At 42.3% G+C, this 22,949-nt stretch overlaps 1 protein-coding gene across 1 annotated transcript in view; it reads left to right on the forward strand.

Annotated features, from left to right (window-relative positions):
* LOC311101173 (carbonic anhydrase-related protein 10) overlaps window positions 1-22,949 on the forward strand; it is a gene marked incomplete at both ends in the record, with an annotated part of 326,103 nt that overhangs the window by 13,911 nt on the left and 289,243 nt on the right. Inside the window, one exon of the mRNA XM_084142260.1 lies at window positions 16,036-16,110. Within this exon, the coding sequence (XP_083998386.1) occupies window positions 16,036-16,110 (75 nt within the window). The remainder of the gene's footprint in view (window positions 1-16,035; window positions 16,111-22,949) is intronic.

The following is a 22,949-nucleotide window of genomic DNA, read 5'->3' on the forward strand; positions in this document are numbered from 1 at the left end:
CTGTTTGAAGCTGGTGTACAAAACCGAAAGTAAAAGACGCAAAAATGAAACAGATCTTCCGCTTCTTAGACTTGCTATCAATGAGAATGACATATCTATAACTAAAATGTCTATGTGAATTTGGTCATCATTGTAGCAATTAATATCCTGCAGTAAAACTGTAAATAAGACTTTAATCTCAAGAGAAGACAGGTTAAATGTTAAAAAGGTTTAATGTTCTCGTACTTAGAAAATAGCCCTGATCATATAGGCCTAGTTAAGTCTGTTAACCCTGTGTCAGTGGAAATTCAGAACCTGGAAACCTAATTATCACAATCTTCCAATTGGCTTCTTTTACCCCTCTCCTCTCCCCTGAAACTCCTCCCCTGGTAACTTTGAATGATAATGTGCTCTTAGTCTACTAACCTTGTGGACCTCTTGAAACTCTAAATAGGAAAATTACAGATGGTTCCTGACCACATGAACCCAGTTGATGACCACACAACCTACCCATTCACTATGTAAATGTGTGGGGCACAAAGGACACAAAGGACTTTTGATGAATTCTATTCCATGCCATCCCCCTGTACCAAACTGCCTATCATACTCACATCCACTTTTCCCATGGTTGGAGAGAGGAACTGTTAAAACCCATTCACTGTAATTCCTTACTGTATGAGAACTGTATTATTAATGTCAGTTGAATGCTGCTGTCTCCAATTATGGATAAAGAGCGGCTTCCCGTTCGTTAAGAGGAGAGGCATTTACATTGCATTCGGAAATTATTCAGACCCTTCCCTTTTTCCCAAAAATCTTACTTTACAGCCTTATTCTAAAATGGATTAAATAAATAAAAATCCTCATCAATCTACACAAAATACCCAATAATGACAAAGGGAAAACAGGTTTTTAGAAATGTTTGCAAATGTATTAAAAATAAAAAACAGACAAATCTTATTTACATAAGTATTCAGACCCTTTGCAATGAGACTCGAAATTGAGCGGAAACATCCTTGATTGATTCTACAACTTCATTGGAGTCTACCTGTGGTAAATTCAATTGATTGGACATGATTTGGAAAGTCACACACCTGTCTATATAAGGTCCCACAGTTGACAGTGCATGTCAGAGCAAAAACCAAGCCATGAGATGGAAGGAATTGTCCGTACAGCTCCGAGACAGGATTGTGTCAAGGCACAGACCTGGGGAAGGGTACCAAAACATTTATGCAGCATTGAAGGTCCCCAAGAACACAGTGGCCTCCATCATTCTTAAATGGAAGAAGTTTGGAACCACCAAGACTCTTCCTAGAGCTGGCCACCTGGCCAAACAGAGCAATCGGGAGATAAGGGCCTTAGTCAGGGAGGAGACCAAGAACCCGATGGTCACTCTGACAGAGCTCCAGAGTTCCTCTGTGGAGATGGGAGAACCTTCCAGAAGGACAACTATCTATGCAGCACTCCACCAATCAGGCCTTTATGGTAGAGTGGCCAGACGGAAGCCACTCCTCAGTAAAAGGCACATGACAGCCCGCTTGGAGTTTGCCAAAGGCACCTAAAGGACTCTCAGACCATGAGAAACAAGATTCTCTGGTCTGATGAAACCAGAATGGAACTCTTTGGCCTGAATGCCAAGCGTCACGTCTGGAGGAAACCTGTCACCATCCCTACGTGAAGCATGGTGGTAGCAGCATCATACTGTGGGGATGTTTTTCAGCGGCAGGGACTGGGAGACAAGTCAGGATTGAGGGAAAGATGAACGGAGCAAAGTACAGAGAAATCCTTGATGAAAACATGCTCCAGAGTGCTCAGGACCTCAGACTGGGGTGAAGGTTCACCTTCCAACAGGACAACCACCCTAAGCACACAGCCAAGACAACGCAGGAGTGGCTTCGGGACAAGTCTCTGAATATCCTTGTGTGGCCCAGCCAGAGCCCAGACTTGAACCCGATCGAACATCTCTGGAGAGACCTGAATATAACTGTGCAGCGACGCTCCCCATCCAACCTGACAGAGCTTGAGAGGATCCGCAGAGAAGAATGGAAGAAACTCCCCAAATACAGGTGTGCCAAGCTTGTAGCGTCATACCCAAGAAGACTCTAGGCTGTAATTGCTGCCAAAGGTGCTTCAACAAAGTACTGAGTAAAGGGTGTGAATACTTAGTCATGTTTATTCCGAGCAGTAGATTTTGGCTTGCTTTTTGACTGCAAAAGTGATCTTGACTCAGAAAAGGTTGGCGACCACTGTTTTGGAAGAACCATAAAGTTTTTTTTTATTCTGGTTAGCCATATTATATTGTTAAAATTCCTTAGGTGTTATTATTGTTTTAAATAAGTTGAATTTAGAACCACTGATTTAGTCAACTATTCTCATTTGACACAAGGCCATATGTGAGTCTTTCACAAGACACCATCACCTGGCCATCGTCTCTATTGAGAGAGAGAGAGAAAGAGAGAAAGAGAGATTGTGGCATTGTGTGTGTGTGTGCCACTCTGACCACCATCTCTGTACCCCAGCCACCACAGCTCATTACATCTGCTGCTGAGGGTTCTCAAGTCTATCAGCCTGTCAGTATGACATGACCCCCACACAGATGTAATTGACTAGAGGGAGCAGAGCGTGATTTAAATTCCAAAACAGCACAAGGCCTTACCATTGCACAACATTGCAGGGTAGCATGAGTGTTGAATTTTGACTTCGATAACCAAGTTTAGAATCACAATACTCGATACCATCATGATAATAGATACCAAAACGATACCTAAAAAATAGATTATCTTTTGGAGAGACATGAGAGAGAGACCAAATAAGTTAATTAATACATTTTTGGGTGGCAATCAGCTTTGAAATCAGCATATTTAGCGTATCACAAACAAAGTACTAGGGTAGTGAATTGATGTTAGCTTTAGCTGTCAGCTAGCAAGGAAAGTTTGCTTACAAAGCTAGAAGCAACCGGTATCTTCTTGCATTGTAAAGTGTTCTTGCCTGTGTGGACATTGTTTTGCGAACAGCATTAACAGTTCCAACATGAAATCTGCATATTTAGCATATCACAAACAAAGTACTAGGGTAGTGAATTGATGTTCGTTTTAGTTGTCAGCTGGCAAGGAAAGTTAGCCCACAAAGCTGGAAGCAACCGGTATCTTCTTGCGTTGTAGAGTGTTCTAGCCTGTGTGGACATTGTTTTGCGAACAGTAATGAACAGTTTCAACATTTCTACATGCCGTGTTGCATTATTCAAGTGTGTTAACTTCTGTGCAGGATGAGTGGGGAGCTAACATGATGCAGCCCAGACTCCCAGTGCAGGCTAGCAATGAGTAAGTGGAGCAGGCATGATACACGCTATAATAAGTGGTCGGCTGTGCTGATAGACAGGCTTGATCCGTGAAACACATTTGACAGAAGTACCGAAAGTAATACAAATTCTAGTACCGAACCGTTTTTTCATGTTCTAGGATCGAAAATCGACAGAAGTTTTGGTATACCGTGCAACACTAAAGCACTGATACCCATCGTATAATAATTGCACACAAAACACACACATACACACACACGGCACGACCCACAGTGTCCCAATTCGCCACCACAGCCCTGTCAGGAACGCAAAATCTCCAGTCACTAATCTGATAATCCTGTGCAGATGTGTGTCCAGTAATGGGGATATAGCCAGTGTGTGTGTCTGTGTGTGTGTGTTCTCTTCTGTCTGTGTGGGTGGGTGTGAGAGAGACAGAGAGATCTAGACAGTATTCAGGCTACTGTAGTATCCTCTTTGAGTATCCTGATACAGTTGTTTTTGTTTATCAACCTTTCTTCCGTGGAAATTGGTGATCATGCCTGTATGCATTGTAACACAGCCAGGTGTGCACTGGCTTTGAACGTTACATTACTGGAGGTGTATTTCTGGTGTTTTACGTAATACTTTGTCATAGTTGTTTGTGTAACCACAGAGTTTACTGGACTGTATAATGCATGGCTCACTGATTATCACATATACCATGTACCAACGTTTCCCAATTCCAGTTCTTGAGGACCCCCAACAGCACACATTTTTGTGGTTGCCCCGGACAAACATACCTCATTGAACTCATTGATGATTAGTTGACGAGTTGAATCAGGTGTGCTTGTCCAGGGCTACAATAAAATTCTGTACTTTTGGGGGTACTCGAGGACTGGAGTTGGAAAACACTGCCATATACCATCCTTTGTTTTAGAATAGCAAAGCAGGTAGCACCTATTTGTAGCATAGTAAAATCATTGCTATTACTTTTTTTTGCATTCTACCCATATTATGGTTGAGTGTTTTTTCACTGTATTTGAGATAAGCCGGTGTGTTATTTCTTCCGATACCACTTAGGGATCGAGGTAGATCCATTAAGAAGTGTAGGTGTTCTGAATATAGCCAGTGGACTAAAAGTACCACCTTTGTGGTTTTCAGACCGAAAAGTTACCACAATAGAGCAAAACAAAGATGCTCATCTCAGCTATCTCCATTATTAATGGATGGACGGATGCTAACCTTTCAAAACCCTTTTTAAAAGTTCCTCCTTTCTCTGCTAAGTGATAACAAACAAGAGAACAAAAACATTTATTTTATCTCTCTGTTCAAACACTCTTTTTGAGACGGAGAGACAGAAAGAAAGGGAGGGAGAGAGAGCCTGGCTCTTGTTAGCTTGTTTCTGATCCTCCATTAATCCCCGGTCAGTATTTCTTGACACATCTGCAGTCTAGCGCTCTAGAGCTTTGTCTTTTATTTTTCAGCGATGCCAAAATACGGTATATTAATATGATCTAGGGATGTGACAAATGGAAAAAAATTCTTAACGCATATATATATTTTTTAATCAGCTTTCCATTCAAACAATAAGACATTTTCATAAAGTTCCACATCAAATCCTGTTGCATCATATGACGGCTAGGGGGCAATGAAGTTCTACCGCAGTAGGCATCATCTGGAATCTGCATCGGCAGGTGAAATTTCGTCACGAAGACAACTGTTAATTCACGTTCACTGTAGTGTTCCTTCCATGATTTATGTGCATTAGCGACTCACAACAAAAAATAAACCTAGCCAAGTGATCACAGTTCTTCTCCCTGCATTCTCTGTTCCCGCCGTTATGTGTCTCTCACTCAATTTTTGATCCGACCACTCCCTCTACACACACGAGTGCTGCGAACAGCACTCGTGTGTAATATCTGTGCTGTAGCGAAGCTCCCAGCGTACAGGAAACAGCCTGTGTCTGTGGAGGCAGCTGAGGAAGATTGTGGAATGTTAGGAAGTCTCCCATGCGTATCATATTACATGGGAAACCAACTGCAGATGCTTTGCACTGGGCGAAAAGGGTCAATATCAGGGGATATCTGTATCTAAAGTGCATTCGGAAAGTACTCAGACACCTTAACTTTTTCCACATCATTTTTTGTTACGTTACAGCCTTATTCTAAAATGGATGAAATTGTTTTTTTCCCCTCATCAATCTACACACAATACCCCATAATGACAAAGGAAAAACAGGTTTTTAGAAATGTTTGCCAAGTTATAATAAAAAAAAAAAAAAAAAAAACATTTACATAAGTATTCAGACCCTTTACTCAGTACTTTGTTGAAGCACCTTTGGCAGCGATTACAGCCTAGAAGCTTCTTGGGTATGACGCTACAAGCTTGGCACATCTGTATTTGGGGAGTTTCTCCCATTCTTCTCTGCAGATCCTCTCAAGCTCTGTCAGGTTGGATGGGGAGCGTCGCTGCACAGCTATTTTCAGGCCTCTCCAGAGATGTTAGATCGGGTTCAATTCCGGGGGGGGGGGGGGGGGGGGGGGGGGGGAATCCACTAAGCTATCATATGGAATTGTTTTTAAATGGCCATAGCATGGATCATTTAGCTATTTGATTTGGGGAAGAAAATAGTAAAAATTATTTGATAAAATATTGAATTTGGCCTTTACCACTACAGCCCATAGAAACACATTGAATAAAACATTCATAAATGGCAAAAAAGACAACCCCTTATTTGTGTTGGCACCAAACTAACTCCATACTTCCATTCATTTGTATGGGTTACCTTCAGACAACAGCAAAGGACCTTGTGAAGATGCTGGAGGAAACAGGTACAAAAGTATCTATATCCACAGTAAAACGAGTCCTATATCGACATAACCTGAAGGGACGCTCAGCAAGGAAGAAGCCACTGCTCCAAAACCGCCATAAAAAAGCCAGACTACGGTTTGCAACTGCACATGGGGAAAAATATTGTACTTTTTGGAGAAATAATGACTGTTTGGCCATAATGACCATCGTTACGTTTGGAGGAAAAAGGTGGTGCTTGCAAGCCGAAGAACACCATCCCAACCATGAAGCACGGGGGTGGCAGCATCATGCTGTGGGGGTGCTTTGCTGCAGGAGGGACTGGTGCACTTCACAAAATAGATGGCATCATGAGGAAGGAAAATTATGTGGATATATTGAAGCAACATCTCAAGACATCAGTCAGGAAGTTAAAGCTTGGTCGCAAATGGTTCTTCCAAATGGACAATGACCCCAAGCATACTTCCAAAGTTGTGTCAAAATGGCTTAAGGACAACAAAGTCAAGGTATTGGAGTGGCCACAAAGCCCTGACCTCAATCCTATAGAAAATGTGTGGGCAGAACTGAAAAAGCGTGTGTGAGCAAGGAGGCCTACAAACCTGACTCAGTTACACCAGCTCTGTTTTTTATTTTATTTTTTATTTCACCTTTATTTAACCAGGTAAGCCAGTTGAGAACAGGTTGTCATTTACAACTGCGACCTGGCCAAGATAAAGCAAAGCAGTGCAATAAAAACAACACAGTGTTACATATGGGGTAAAAAAACATAAAGTCAAAAATACAACAGAAAATATATATACAGTGTGTGCAAATGTAGCAAGTTATGGAGGTAAGGCAATAAATAGGCTATAGTGCAAAATAATTACAATAGTATTAACACTGGAATGCTAGATGTGCAAGAGAGTATGTGCAAATAGAGATACTGGGGTGCAAAAGAGCAAAATAAATAACAATATAGGGATGAGGTAGTTGGGTGGGCTAATTTCAGATGGGCTGTGTACAGGTGCAGTGATCGGTAAGGTGCTCTGACAACTGATGCTTAAAGTTAGTGAGGGAGATAAGAGTCTCCAGCTTCAGAGATTTTTGCAATTCGTTCCAGTCATTGGCAGCAGAGAACTGGAAGGAATGGCGGCCAAAGGAGGTGTTGGCTTTGGGAATGACCAGTGAGATATACCTGCTGGAGCGCAGACTACGGGTGGGTACTGCTATGGTGACCAATGAGCTAAGATAAGGCGGGGATTTGCCTAGCAGTGATTTATAGATGGCCTGGAGCCAGTGGGTTTGACGACGAACATGTAGTGAGGACCAGCCAACAAGAGCGTACAGGTCACAGTGGTGGGTAGTGTATGGGGCTTTGGAGACAAAACGGATGGCACTGTGATAGACTACATCCAATTTGATGAGTAGAGTGTTGGAGGCTATTTTATAAATGACATCGCCGAAGTCAAGGATCGGTAGGATAGTCAGTTTTACGAGCGCATGTTTGGCAGCATGAGTGAAGGAGGCTTTGTTGCGAAATAGGAAGCCGATTCTAGATTTAACTTTGGATTGGAGATTCTTTATGTGAGTCTGGAAGGAGAGTTTACAGTCTAACCAGACACCTAGGTATTTGTAGTTGTCCACATACTCTAGGTCAGACCCGTCGAGAGTGGTGATTCTAGTCGGGTGGGCGGGTGCTAGCAGCGTTCGATTGAAAAGCATGCATTTAGTTTTACTAGTATTTAAGAGCAGTTGGAGGCTACTGAAGGAGTGTTGTATGGCATTGAAGCTCGTTTGGAGGTTTGTTAACACAGTGTCCAATGAAGGGCCAGATGTATACAAAATGGTGTCGTCTGCGTAGAGGTGGATCTGAGAGTCACCAGCAGCAAGAGCGATATCATTGATATACACGGAGAAAAGTGTCGGCCCAAGAATTGAACCCTGTGGCACCCCCATAGAGACTGCCATAGGTCCAGACAACAGGCCCTCTGATTTGACACACTGAACTCTATCTGAGAAGTAGTTGGTGAACCAGGCGAGGCAGTCATTTGAGAAACCAAGGCTATTTAGTCTGCCAATAAGAATGCGGTGGTTGACAGAGTCGAAAGCCTTGGCCAGGTCGATGAAGACGGCTGCACAGTACTGTCTATTATCAATCGCGGTTATAATATCGTTTAGGACCTTGAGCGTGGCTGAAGTGCACCCATGACCAGCTCGGAAACCGGATTGCATAGCGGAGAATGTACGGTGGTATTCGAAATGGTCGGTGATCTGTTTGTTAACTTGGCTTTCAAATACTTTCGAAAGGCAGGGCAGGATGGATATAGATCTGTAGCAGTTTGGATCTAGAGTGTCACCCCCTTTGAAGAGGGGTTGACCGCGGCAGCTTTCCAATCTCTGGGGATCTCAGACGTTATGAAAGAGAGGTTGAACAGACTAGTAATAGGGGTTGCGACAATTTCGGCGGCTAGTTTTAGAAAGAAAGGGTCCAGATTGTCTAGCCCAGCTGATTTGTAGGGGTCCAGATTTTGCAGCGCTTTCAAAACATCAGCTGTCTGAATTTGTGTGAAGGAGAAGCGGGGGGGGGGGCATGGGCAAGTTGCAGCGGAGGGTGCAGAGTTGGTGGCCGGGGTAGTGGTAGCCAGATGGAAAGCATGGCCAGCTGTAGCAAAATGCTTGTTGAAATTCTCGATTATTGTAGATTTATCGGTGGTGATATTGTTTCCTAGCCTCAGTGCAGTGGGCAACTGGGAGGAAGTGCTCTTATTCTCCATGGACTTTACAGTGTCCCAAAACATTTTGGAGTTAGTGCTACAGGATGCAAATTTCTGTTTGAAAAAGTTAGCCTTTGCTTTCCTGACTGCTTGTGTATATTGGTTCCTAACTTCCCTGAAAAGTTGCATATCGCGGGGGCTATTTGATGCTAATGCAGTACGCCACAGGATGTTTTTGTGCTGGTCAAGGGCAGTCAAGTCTGAGGAGAACCAGGGGCTATATCGGTTCTTAGTTCTGTATTTTTTGAATGGGGCATGTTTATTTAAGATTGAGAGGAAATTACTTTTAAGGAACAACCAGGCATCCTCTACTGACGGAATGAGATCTATATCCATCCAGGATACCTGGGCCAGGTCAATTAGGAAGGCCTGCTCGCTAAAATGTTTTAGGGAGCGTTTGACAGTGATGAGGGGTGGTCGTTTGACCGCGGACCCGTTACGGACGCAGGCAATAAGGCAGTGATCGCTGAGATCCTGGTTGAAGACAGCTGAGGTGTATTTAGAGGGTATGTTAGTCAGGATGATATCTATGAGGGTACCCATGTTTACAGATTTAGGGTTGTACCTGGTAGGTTCGTTGATAATTTGCGTGAGGTTGAGGGCATCTAGTTTGGATTGTAGGATGGCCGGGGTATTAAGCATATCCCAATTTAGGTCACCAAGCAGTACGAACTCTGAGGATAAATGGGGGGCAATCAATTCACATATGGTGTCCAGGGCACAGCTGCGGGCTGAGGGGGGTCTGTAGCAAGCGGCAACAGTGAGAGACTTATTTCTGGAAAGGTGGATTTTTAGAAGTAGAAGCTCAAACTGTTTGGGCACAGACCTGGATAGTATGATAGAGCTCTGCAGGCTATCTCTACAGTAGATTGCAACTCCACCCCCTTTGGCAGTTCTATCTAGACGGAAAATGTTATAGTTGGGGATGGAAATTTCAGAATTTTTGGTGGCCTTCCTGAGCCAGGATTCAGACACTGCTAGAACATCAGGGTTGGCGGAGTGTGCTAACGCAGTGAATAACTCAAACTTAGGAAGTAGACTTCTGATATTTACGTGCAAGAAACCAAGACTTTTGCGATTACAGAAGTCAGCAAATGATAGCGCCTGGGGAGTAGGAGTGATACTGAGGGCTGCAGGGCCTGGGTTAGCCTCTACATCACCAGAGGTACAGAGGAGGACTAGAATAAGGATATGGCTAAAGGCTTTTATGAACTGCTCTTCTAGTGCGTTGGGTACATAGAATAAAGGGGGCAGATTTCCGGGTGTTGTAGAAAAGATTCAGGGCATTATGTACAGACAAGGATATGGAAGGATATGAGTAAAGTGGAGGTAAACCTAAGCGTTGGGTAACAATGAAAGAGATAGCATCACTGGAGGCAGCAATTGAGTCGGTCTCCGCGTGTATGGGGGTGGGACAAAGGAGCTATCTAAGGCAGGTTTAGCTGGTCTGGGGGATCTACAGTGAAATAGTACAATTAGAAATAACCGAAACAACAATAAGCTAACCATGTTTGGGCTGAGGCTAAACATAAACAGGATGTAGTACCGTAAAAAGGAACAGTCCAGCAGACATCAGCTGTATAGCTGAGTTATCATAAGGTCCGGTGAACAGCAATAGGATAGTTCGGAGGCTGCTAAAGCACTAGCGAGTAAGAGGCCACGGCTAGCGTGTGCTAGCGGGCCGGGGCTAGCAGATTGAATCTTCGTGGTCGACGTCGTAACCACATCAGACGATTTCGTCGGCAGACCAGTCGTGTAGGATCGGCGGGGCTCCGTGTCAACACTAGGTGGTCCCGTCCGGTTGACAGAGAGGTAGATAGCCGGGAGATGGGCCTAGCTCAGGATGATTAGCCAGACCACAGCGTCCATTTTGTTGCAGCTAGCTGGTAGCGATGAATCCGGAGTTAAAGGTCCAGTGATTCAGTGATTCTGGCAGAAAAACTGATATGTTCTGGGTCGATAACGCGCTGTGCAGACTGGCCGAATATCCGGTGATTAATGTCCAGTGATTAAATTAATCCCGCAGAAAAAAAAATCCAATGTTCTGGGTGAAATACCGCTAACTGTGGCTAATAGCAAGTAGCTAGTTAGCTGGCTAGCTAGTTTCAACTGGAGATTCTAGATAAAAGGTAAGTCAATAATAGAATCCGTTCCACATTGAGTGAGGCGGGTTGCAGGAAAGTATATTTTGTAGAAGGATGAAAAGTCTGATAGGGAAATATGTACGAAAAATACAAAAAAACAGGTATTTACAGGCTATTTACAGACACACGACAAAAACAGAACTGCACTACTACGCCATCTTGGATCACCAGAAAAAAAAAAAAAAAAAAAAAAAAAGGAGGAATGAGCCAAAATTCACCCTATTTATTGTGGGAAGCTTGTGGAAGGTTCCCTGAAACATTTGACCCAAGTTAAACAATTTAAAGGCAATGCTACCAAATACTAATTGAGTGTATGTAAACTTCTGACCCACTTGGAATGTGATGAAAGAAATAAAAGCTGAAATAAAACATTCTCTCTACTATTATTCTGACATTTCCCATTCTTAAAATAAAGTGGTGATCCTAACTGACCTAAGACAGGACATTTTTACTAGGATTAAATGTCAGGAGTAGGGAAAAACTGAGTTAAAATGTATTTGGCTAAGGTATATGTAAACCTCCGACTTCAACTGTATTTCATTTTTGTCAAATTATTGATAATGTTCTGAAATCTCAGAAATGCATCAGAAATTGTCCTTTATTTTCAGCATATCAAAAATCATATCAAGATCCAGATATGGACCTCAACCAAGAGATGCATACCTGGACTCAATATACAGTAGTTTCATATCTTGAATGTGCTGAGAAAACACAGATATGCGATGTATACAGTCAGTATTTGTCAACATGAAGAGAGAAAATAGGATGTCACATATCTCAGGATATCGAATGAGTCCATATCCAGCCATAGGAAATGTCCATGTGTGATATTCAGAGTAATTCCAATATTATATGTCTAAAAGACACATCTGGATTCAGAATTTGTCAGGATATGGTGCATATCCACAAAACTCCAAATATGCATTGGAAATGGTCTGTCTGTATTCTCTAGAATATCAAAAACGTGTCATGTAAAGATATCCCCTGATATCGACCCTTTTCGCCCAGTGTTGGCTTGATTGAGAGTGTCCTCGAGGGGATGGGCCACTGACACACACACACACACACAGCTGCGGCCATTATAGGACCCCACAAACAGGAGCGGGGTGAGAGATAATTGTCTCATAAGTCAGTAAGCACAGCTGTCGGCAAGGTCAAGTTTCATTTATGGATGGACGGGTGTCGCTATTGTCTCACTCTGCTCAGCTTCCTCTTTCTCTCTCTCTCTCTCTCTCTCTCTCTCTCTCTCTCTATCTCTGTATCTCCCTCCCTCTTTCTCTCTCTGTCCTTCGCCCTCCCTTTATCTCCTCCTGTCTATCCCCCCCCCCCCTCTCTCTCTCTATCTCCCCCATTCTCTCTCTCTCTCCCTCTCTCTGTGTCTCTGTCTCTCTCTCTGTGTCTTTTTCTGCATGGCTGAGCAGGTGGATTGCAAGTGCTTTTGGATGAATATTAATATTAATCGGAGAGTTTGACAATTATATGAAAATGAAGTGTTTATTTACAGAGTCTATTTGTGTTTATAAGGGGTTGGTAGGGACAGGCCAGGCTAGGCCGGGGTAGGCCGCACACACAGGGATGCCTGGGTATGGAAAGCACTTAGCTAACGATGACTCAGTTCAGGTTATTGGAGTTGATCAGCCATATTTCTATACAGACCAGTTTATTGAAAACCTGTCACCAGTCATTTGAAACAACTGAATATTGAGTAAGCCATTGTCTTGCGTTGTAAATTTGTTTGGTTTGTTTAATCCTATAAAGCAGGGGTAGGCAACTAGATTCAGCCACGGGACCATAATTATAATAATTTGTACACTGCAAATTGACCAGGGCCTAAAAATGCAAAAAATAACGATCATATCATACCTTGAATTACATTGAGATACGATCACATACAGTACCAGTCAAAAGTTTGAACACACCTACTCATTCAAGGGTTTTTCTTTATTTTTACTATTTTCTACATTGGAGAATAATAGTGAAGACATCAAAACTATGATGGTTTGGGATGAGTTGGACAACTGATTGGCTCAAACACATTAAGAAGGAAATACTTAATTGAAAAATGCATTCCAGGTGACTACATCAGGAAGCTGGTTGAGAGAATGCCAAGAGTGTGCAAAGCTGTCATCAATGCAAAGGGTGGCTCTTTGAAGAATCTCAAATATAAAATATATTTTGATTTGTTTAACACTTTTTTGGTTACTACATGCTTCCATATGTGTTATTTCATAGTTTTGATGTCTTCACTATTATTCTACAATGTAAAACATATTAAAAATAAAGAAAAACCCTTGAATGAGTAGGTGTGTCCAAACTTTTGACTGGTAGTGTACTTCTCTTGAGAACAGATTTCCTAAATTAAACAATTATTTTGCTAAATGCCTGGTGATTTTAGTATTTTTTAACCCCCAAAAATATATTTTTGTATTTATTATAATAATAATATTTTACCAAAAACGTAAGGGAGCCAAAAGAAAATCAGACGGGGACCGGTTTTGGCCCGTGGGCCGCCTGTTGCCAACCCCTGCTATAAAGGTTTCTTATTTTAATTACATACTGCTGTCAGTCTACTGATCATCTTGAGGAGAGAAGGATATTGACCCTATATTGATGCGTGACCTTGCTTGATTGATTGCTTGGAGTCTAGATGGATCCTGATGTGAATACTGACACATTAATTTTCAGCATCTAAGCTACAAATTACTGCTGATCCTCAATCTACCGTATATGATCATCACTGTTCTGGGTTCAGCTAGGGGCAGGTGAAATTAACAGTGATCTATAATTTTGCTGTGTGCATCCCCCCATCCCACTCCCTTCCTCCATCCCATCCCATCCCATCCCATCCCTTCCCTTCCTCAGAGTCCCATCTGCATATCCTTTTATAGATTGGAGGCATTTCCTTTTTGCTGATGCCAGTATGTGTGTTTCGGGGCCACATCCAAGCATTGTGGGAAATGGAACATAACTTTTCTGCTGTCTCTTTCTCTCTCTCTCTTCTCCCATTTTTCTCTCTCTCACTCTCTCTTTCGCTCTTTCTCTCTTTTCTGTCTTTCTCTCTCCCTTCATCCCTCCCTTCTGTCCTGATGAGAAACAGGATGTGATAATGTTCTCTCCCTCTCGCGCTCTGTCGCTCTTCCTCCTCTCCCCCGTCTCGCTGTTACACAGGAAGTGATGATGTCTTGTCTCTAGGTGAGTGCTGCCACAGAATGTGGCGGCCAATCGTTCCAGAATGTTTTAAATTATTGCTGTCTGTCTCAGACAGTTCTGATTAATAACAGGGATAGGCTTGCTCATTAGACCCATTAGAAATGACAAAACAAAGAAAGCGCTTCAATATTATGGCAAGTGGTTCCATTCATTCCTCCATTCAACCGATTGCTTTCACAAGTTCAGTTCCCCTAAACTGAGTTGATTCTGAGGGAAATGTTGTCACTAAGTAACTCATTTTTGGCCCAAGATTCAGGCTCTCTGAAAAGTAGCTTATCAATAGATGGATTCTTAGAATTCAGCAACATTATCATCTGCTTTATGTGTAGACAGGTATATGTGCCTCCTTGTTTCAGCCTGAAAGCTAGAGAGATACAGTGAATGGCTTTATGCAGTATTTCCTGTTATATCTACAGCTTAAAAGGGGATCATGTCCAGCAGCTTCCTCTAAAGCCCCTCCATATTATTACTAGGATCCCTAGTCCCACACACACACACACACACACACACACACACACACACACACACACACACACACACACATACACAGGATGACACGTTATTGGTTCTTACCACTGACTGTGTTTTTCCATGGAGGTTCTTCCTGTTGAGACACCTATGGAACAGTGGAGGAGCCTCTTATTTACACATTTTAACATGTGTTGAATTCACTGCAATAGTGTAGTTATAGCTATGGAAGAATTGGAAGGATTGGTCCTTCGAGCCCGATAGCCATTGTTCAATTGCTATCTGAAACAATTCAATTTTACCCAAACTCTTTACACTGCAATTGTGTTGCTGTCTCATGATGGGTTTTTGGTGATGATTAAATGGAGAGTAAAACTAATTATATTGCCGGGAGGCAACACGGACAAGGCGGTTATAATAGGTTATAATAGGGGAAACACTGTCTCACTGTCGTTCTCTTAAGTGCGTGTATTGCAATGTGCAGTGACTCTGGCATCAATGGGGGTGTTTACTTCCACTTCATTTTACATCGGAAGGGGAAAAGCAATCTATCATTTGGAGAAACCAGTCAGCGGCCGGTCAGGATGGTTAAGATCCATTTTTGGGGGCCGTATGCTGTTCGACACCCGCAGGGAGGTAAAACTTCAGACTCCAGACTTTCTGCCAGACGGGGTAGCTGTTGATTGTCCAGTTGATTGCCTGGGAGAAAATACGGTTTTTGGACTCCTGTGTCCACCCCTTATCCTCTCTGTGTAATTGAACCACTCTCCTGCACTAGTCTAGCGGCAGGCCAGACCACTCTTCGAAGGGGGTGTAAGAACCACCCACCACCCCCTACTTCCATTAAGCAGAGGTAAGGCAAGGCAACCTCTAGCCCCTCCATTAAGCCTTGCTTCCCAGTGCAACCGAATGAACAAAACAAGTTGAGGTGTAAAAAGCAATATCCCCAAAGCTCTTCTGGTAATTCTGGGTCCTGACCCTCCCTTTGTAGTGGGACCTTTACCTATTCACCTCAATTATAAAGTCCAGCCCTCCTCTAATCTGAGCTTTCTACTGCACTTCACACAACATGACAGAATGCATTTCCATAATGCCCGGGAAGGTGTGTGCGCGTGTACTTACACTTGTGCACGTACAATTATGTGTTATGCACGTGTGTGTTGGTTTTCCAATCTCGTGTTCTGTTTGTTCTCTGCCCGTCTTCAGGGAGTGTGTGTTTGCCAAGGCCTCTTCCTGGAAAGGTTAGAGAGGTTGGCTGGAAAGGATGGGGATCAACACGGAACATTTACATGAAGGAGTAGAGTCAGTGATGTGAACACAGCGGGTGTTGTCTCTCTTGTCTAAAATTAACCTAAAACTGATTGACATGCCTGTTCTCTGTTTCCTTCCTCTCCGACAGCTCAGCCAAATGTACCTAAAATACATGAGGGATGGTGGGCGTACAAGGATGTTGTTCAGGGGAGCTTTGTACCAGGTAAGAATCCTTATACTGTACTGTATACAGTTAAGACGGATGTTTATTTTCTTTAAGGTTGAACTCCTTGTTTGTTTTAAGTGTGAAGAACATTGCATATTTTCTATTTTCATAGCTCGACAGACTACCTTGCCACGGGCTCTGTTTTTAATGCTTACAATACTTTTGTTGCCCTTGTCGTCTTTGTAGCTGATTGACTGGCAGGTGTACAAGGGCCTTTCTTTCTACCTCATTAATGTCCCTCTATGTGTACCTGTCAGCCCAATTATTTCTTAAGATTGTACTTTTCTGCTGCTGAGTTGTTGAGTGCTTTCGATGATGCCTGCACGTGTGTTTGTGTGTGTGTGTGCGCGTGTGTGTGTGGTGTTTATGCATGCCTTTTATTAAGCCTGCGGATGTGTTATTTCTTATGAATGAGCATGTAAGTGAGTGAATGTGCGTGTGTGTGTGCATGCATAATGATACATTTGCATGCTTTTTGTTACACCTGCAGGTGTATATGTGTAAATGTCACACAGTATAACAGCTGAGAGTCAAGTGTCAGCGACTGAGGAGCGCTGTGTGTCCGTGTGTGTTTGTCAGAGACACATCGTCATTGCAATGCTTTATCTCCAATATAATGTCAGCTTTCCTATCCTCGTAGGCCTTCCTGCACCACTAACCACTCAACAGCAGCTGGCACCGCTAATACACTAGTCATGATCCTCCTGTGCCAGTGAGGGGAGGTATAGTAAGCAGACGTTTTACGCCCTACTCTTTCAGGTCTCCGCCAGAGAGGAGCTGATAGTAGCCGATAAAGAAGGAAACTTTACGTGCGAATGAAGTGACATTACTGAGCTAGGGTGAGATAATCCTGAATCGGTTGATAAGGCACTGTCGTTGTTATAACTAGGACCACAGGGAGACTGTGGGGAGTCTGTCGGTAGTGTTTTTATGGATAATATTGTACCTTTTCAACTATTTGGTAGCTATTAATGTTTTGTATTAGAATTTGGATTGACTAATTCCTCAGACCCTTCCTTTATTTCAAATCATGTCTACGGGCATGGAGATATTAAGTCCCCCATCTACGTCTACTGATAACCAACTGCAAGACATCCTGGTCCTGGGAATCCACAGGGTGCACATTGTTTTTGGTTTGTTTTTTAAACCCAGCTCTTGACCATATGATTCTGTGAATGATTATTCATTGATTAGTTACTTCAGGTATTTCGCTACACCCGCAATAACATCTGCTAAATATGTGTATGTGACCAATACAATTTTATTTGATTTGAGGTTTGCTAGTGCTGGGCTGTTACAAAAATGCGCACTCTGATGGGTCCACTCCCCCGGACCGGAATTTTGAGAACATTGCTGTACAGTAGGCTATTTGTAAATGCTAATGTGATCCCATTTTGTAGCCTTATGTCACATAACTGACCTTTGCAATGTAATGTGCCCTTTCTGAGCAACCCCAATTAGCTTTAGCATTTCCCAAAGGTCATCAAGGACCATTAGTAGAGGCCTCCTTTTAATCTGCTCTAGGGAGACGATTCTGGCCACAGATCTAGGATCAGCTCATTCTCTCTAGATCCAATACTAACTATCAGAGGGGGGAATACAAAATGTACCTTAGATCAGTAGGGCCAACTCCATCCTAGTCACTCAGTGTACCGTCATCTCTTCAGATAGCATTGAGAAGCAGCTCTTATTGGCACAGTATGAAGTTAAAGGTCATATGAGATCATCAGCTTTGAGCATCATCTGGGGGCATTCCAGGAAGCCCGGCCTGGGTGTGGATTTTGCTGTTCATTATTGCTGTGTTTTTACATAATTTTTCCCTCTATTCTCTTCATCCCATTTCAGCAGATTATCTTGTTGATCCTGCTGAAAGATTATTTTAGAGGAGATAAAGCCTGTGAAGAATGGCTGGTTGCTGTGTGCTAGGATAAGGGAGGGAGGGAGGTAGAGAGGGGGGCTTGGCAGGATCCAAAGCAGCGGTTGAACCATCTTGAATTGTCATGCAGAGAGGAAGAAAACGTGATGTGGATCAGGTAGCATGCTGTTCAGCCAGACAGAGGTGTCAAAATGAACATGTGGAGTATAGAGGGAGAGTAAGGGGGTTGCATGAAAGTGACTGGTTAACACTCAACCCCTTCCCTTAACCGAAATGACTGTCATTTCAGAAATCTCAGTTTATCTCTTTGTCCAATTTCTCTCCTCTTTCTCTCTCTTCCTCCACTTGTTCCTGTTTTTCTCTTCTTTCCCTGTCCTTCCCTCTCCTCCCCCTCTCTTTTTCTCCACCCTCTATCTCTTTAAAATGTCCCCTCTCTGTCCTGCGCCACTGGAGCGAGATGCGGGGTAGATAGATAAAGAGAGCGATGCGACTCGGCTGGCCTGGCTGCCTGCCGGTTGTCTCTCTGCTGTGTAGCTGGTTGGCGTCTGATGGTTCTCTGGTGTGAAGTGTTGGACTGTGTGCTCCAGCACAGACCCTCTCCATGACAGGCACTGGACTAATGAGAGAGAGAGAGAGAGAGAGAGAGAGAGAGAGAGAGAGAGAGAGAGAGAGAGAGAGAGAGAGAGAGAGAGAGAGAGAGAGAGAGAGAGAGAGAGAGAGAGAGAGAGAGAGAGAGAGAGAGAGAAAGAGAGAGAGAGAGAGAGAGAGAGAGAGAGAGAGAGAGAGAGAGAGAGAGAGAGAGAGAGAGAGAGAGAGAGAGAGAGAGAGAGAGAGAGAGAGAGAGAGAGAGAGAGAGAGAGAGAGAGAGAGAGAGAGAGAGAGAGAGAGAGAGAGAGAGAGAGGCAATTATAACAACCTTACGAATATGAACTAGACAGGTGTAAGCAGCTTTCACCAATTCAGTCCTATTAGGTCTTTAAGGTCCATGAAGGGAAACAATGGAATCAATCTTATTTTTCCTACTCTGCACTTGCAAACAGTGTTACTATGTACCCCAGAATTAGCACCAGATTTGCTGCAGTGAAAGTCTTCAGAATTATTGCTCCGCTGCTTATATGATAACAAGCCGTGGAAGACTCTTGATCTGAAAAATATAAAATGAGAGACACAAACAGTGTTGTACATTGTCAGTATGGTCCGTTGTTGAAGCGTCAAACTCTGTCATCTTTTTTTACACAGTTAATGATAGCACTTTCGATTCTCCATTCTCTTCTCTCTAAAAGTTGTGTTTAATATCCACACTTCTGTTTCGAATAATAATAGTAAAGAGTTCGTTTTCTTTGAAAGGAGGGCATTGATTATCAAATTAGAGGTTTCTTCAGCCATACTTGAGTCTCGCCACTCAGAGACAAGGAGGATTCAACAATTACAGGTTTCTGAGCTACCGTGTCTGTGTCCAAAACCCGGCATCCTGAAAATCCCTTTAAAGCCTTTTAACTTCATTCTCCAGTTAAAGGGCAATTCCGCCACTTTTCAACCTCCTGTTTATCATCTCCAGCACCAACCCAGTGTCTAAATATGTGAAAACAATGCGTTTCTATGATCTGTGGTTAAAAAGATAAGAAGAAAGGTCCTAAATGCTTTCGTTTTTAGCCAGAGGGAGGAAGGTACATTCTTGCTCCCCACGTCACTGCGAATCTCATATTGTTTTAAAAATCACTGTTTTTAACATGTTTGAACTTTTGATGATGTTGTTGGGTAGAACTTACAAAATGTAGAAATGCGACGTTTTCACATATGTAGACACTGGTATTGTGCTGGAGATAATTAAATGAGGTTGAAAAGTGGTGGAATTGCCCTTTAAACCCCTTCAGAATCACTGGCCGCTGCTAATTGTTAGGTATATGTACCAGTCAAAAGTTTGGACACACCTACTCATTCAAGGGTTTTTCTTTATTTTTACTATTTTCTACATTGTAGAATAATAGTGAAGACATCAAAACTATGAAATAACACATATGGAATCATGTACTAACCAAAAAAGTGTTCAAATAGCCACCCTTGGCCTTGATGACAGCTTTGCACACTCTTGGCATTCTCTCAACCAGCTTCATGAGGTAGTCACCTGGAATACATTTCAATTAACAGGTTTTCCTTCTTAAATGTTAATTTGTGGAATTGTATTCCTTCTTAATGTGTTTGAACCAATTAGTTGTGTTGTGACAAGGTAGGTGGGGTATACAGAGGATAGCTCTATTTGGTAAAATACCAAGTCCATATTATGGCAAGAACAGCTCAAATAAGCAAAGAGAAACGACAGTCCATCATTACTTTAAGACATGGTCAGTCAATACGGAACATTTCAAGAACTTTGAAAGTTTCTTTAAGTGCAGTCGCAAAAACCATCAAGCGCTATGATGAAACTGGCTCTCATGAGGACCGCCACAGGAATGGAAGACCAAGAGTTACCTCTGCTGCAGAGGATACGTTCATTAGAGTTACCAGCCTCAGAAATTGCAGCCCAAATAAATGCTTCACAGAGTTCAAGTCACAGACACATCTCAACATCAACTGTTCAGAGGGGACTGTGTGAATCAGGCCTTCATGGTCGAATTGCTGCAAAGAAACCACTACTAAAGGACACCAATAATTAGAAGAAACCTGGTTGGGCTAAGAAACACGAGCAATGGACATTAGACCGGTGGAAATTTGTCCTTTTGTCTGGAGTCCAAATTGGAGATTATTGGTTCCAACCGTGTGTCTTTATGAGACGCGGTGTGGGTGAACGAATGATCTCCGCATGTGTATTTCCCACCGTAAAGCATGGAGGATGAGGTGTTATGGTGTGGGGGTGCTTTGCTGGTGACACTGTCTGTGATTTATTTAGAATTCAAGGCACACTTAACCAGCATGGCTACCACAGCATTCTGCAGCGATACGCCATCCCATCTGGTTTGGACTTATTGGGGCTATCATTTGTTTTCAACAGGAAAATGACCCAACACACCTCCAGGCTGTGTAAGGGCTATTTTACCCAAAAGGAGAGTGATGGAGTGCTGCATCAGATGACCTGGCCTCCACAATCCCCCGACCTCAACCCAATTGAGATGGTTTGGGATGAGTCGGATGGCAGAGTGAAGGAAAAGCAGCCAACAAGTGCTCAGCACTCCTTCAAGACTGTTGGAAAAGCATTCCAGGTGAAGCTGGTTGAGAGAATGCTAAGATTGTGCAAAGCTGTCATCAAGGTAAAGGGTGGCTATTTGAAGTAATATATTTTGATTTGTTTAACACTTTTTTGGTTACTGCATGATTCCATATGTATTATTTCATAGTTTGGATGTCTTCACTATTATTTTACAATGTAGAACATAGTAAAAATACAGAAAAACCCTTGAATGAGTTGGTGTCCAAACTTTTGACTGGTAATATATATATATATGTATATTGTGTGTGTGTGTGTGTCTGGCAGATAGCGAGTGCTTCTCCGAGTAACAGTCTCTGATCGAAACTCAATTAAACAACACAAAGACGATCCACGAGGGTGCGGCTGATTTGCAACCTGCGCTTTATTGGGGGAAAATTGATATCCTATAGCACTTTGCCAGCTTCTTTCTGCTACACAGACACTAGAAGGACTAGCAAAGGGACAATGTCATTAAAGATCCTTAGTGATAAAACACTGTTAGGGGCTGTTGGAAGAACAATATGGGCAGTTTTGATTGGATCAGTAGATGGGGTTCTGCATTGTGATTGGACCAGTAGATGAGGTTCTGCGTTGTGATTGGTAGTGTTGTTACGATACCAGAATTTTTACTTCGAGACCAATACCAGGTTTAGTATCACGATACTCGATACCGGAATGATACTCAATACCAAAACGATACCACGGCAAAGAAAATAAGGCGTATTAGCCTTCACAGAAGAACCACTGGGCTTTATTTTTTTTTTACATTGAACAATGTGTTGATGACTGGTAGAACAACTAAAATAACACATAGAATATATTCTATTCTATATTACATTTACACCATATTAAATAACAGAAGATATTCTGAAATGTTCCTCATGCAAAAACTTATCTGAGATTGAGAGCAAGCAATAATTTTACAATTACATCTAAACTGTTTTAAAATGTCAGGGTTAATTTGCTAATCTATGGCCATATTGTTGGGTAAATTACATTCATTAGACCTATGATTATTTATTCATATACAGTACCTTCAGAAAGTATTCAAACCCATTGACTTTTTCAACATTTTGTTGTGTTACAACCTGAATTTAAAATGGATTAAATGGACATTTTGTGTCACTGACCTACACACAATACCCCATATTGTCAAAGTGGAATTATGTATTTAGACATTTTTACAAAATAATTAAAAATGAAAAGCTGAAATGTCTTTAGTCAATAAGTATTTAACCCCTTTGTTATGGCAACCCTAAATAAGTTCAGATTATTTTTTTTGCTTAACAAGTCACATAATAAGATGCATGGACTCACTCTGTGTGCAATAATAGTGTTTAACATAATTGTTTTATGACTACCTCATCTCTGTACCCCACACATACAATTAATTATCTGTAAGGTCCCTCAGTCGAGCAGGGAATTTCAAACACAGATTCAACCACAAAGACCAGGGACGTTTTCCAATGCCTCGCAAAGAAGGGAACCTATTGGTAAATAAAAACAAAACAAACAAAAAACAGACATTTAATATCCGTTTGAGCATGATGAAGTTATTAATTACACTTTAGATGGTGTATCAAAACACCCAGTCACTAACTCAGTTGCCGGAGAGGAACCGCTCAGGGATTTCACCATGAGGCCAATTGTGACTTTAAAACAGTTACAGAGTTTAATAGCTGTGATAGGAAACTGAGGATGGATCAACAACATTGTAGTGACTCCACAATACTAAGCTAAATGATGGAGTGAAAATAAGTACGCTTGTATAGAATA

The sequence above is a fragment of the Coregonus lavaretus genome (assembly GCF_964263955.1).
Source record: "Coregonus lavaretus genome assembly, chromosome: 25".
NCBI classification, from domain to species: domain Eukaryota; kingdom Metazoa; phylum Chordata; class Actinopteri; order Salmoniformes; family Salmonidae; genus Coregonus; species Coregonus lavaretus.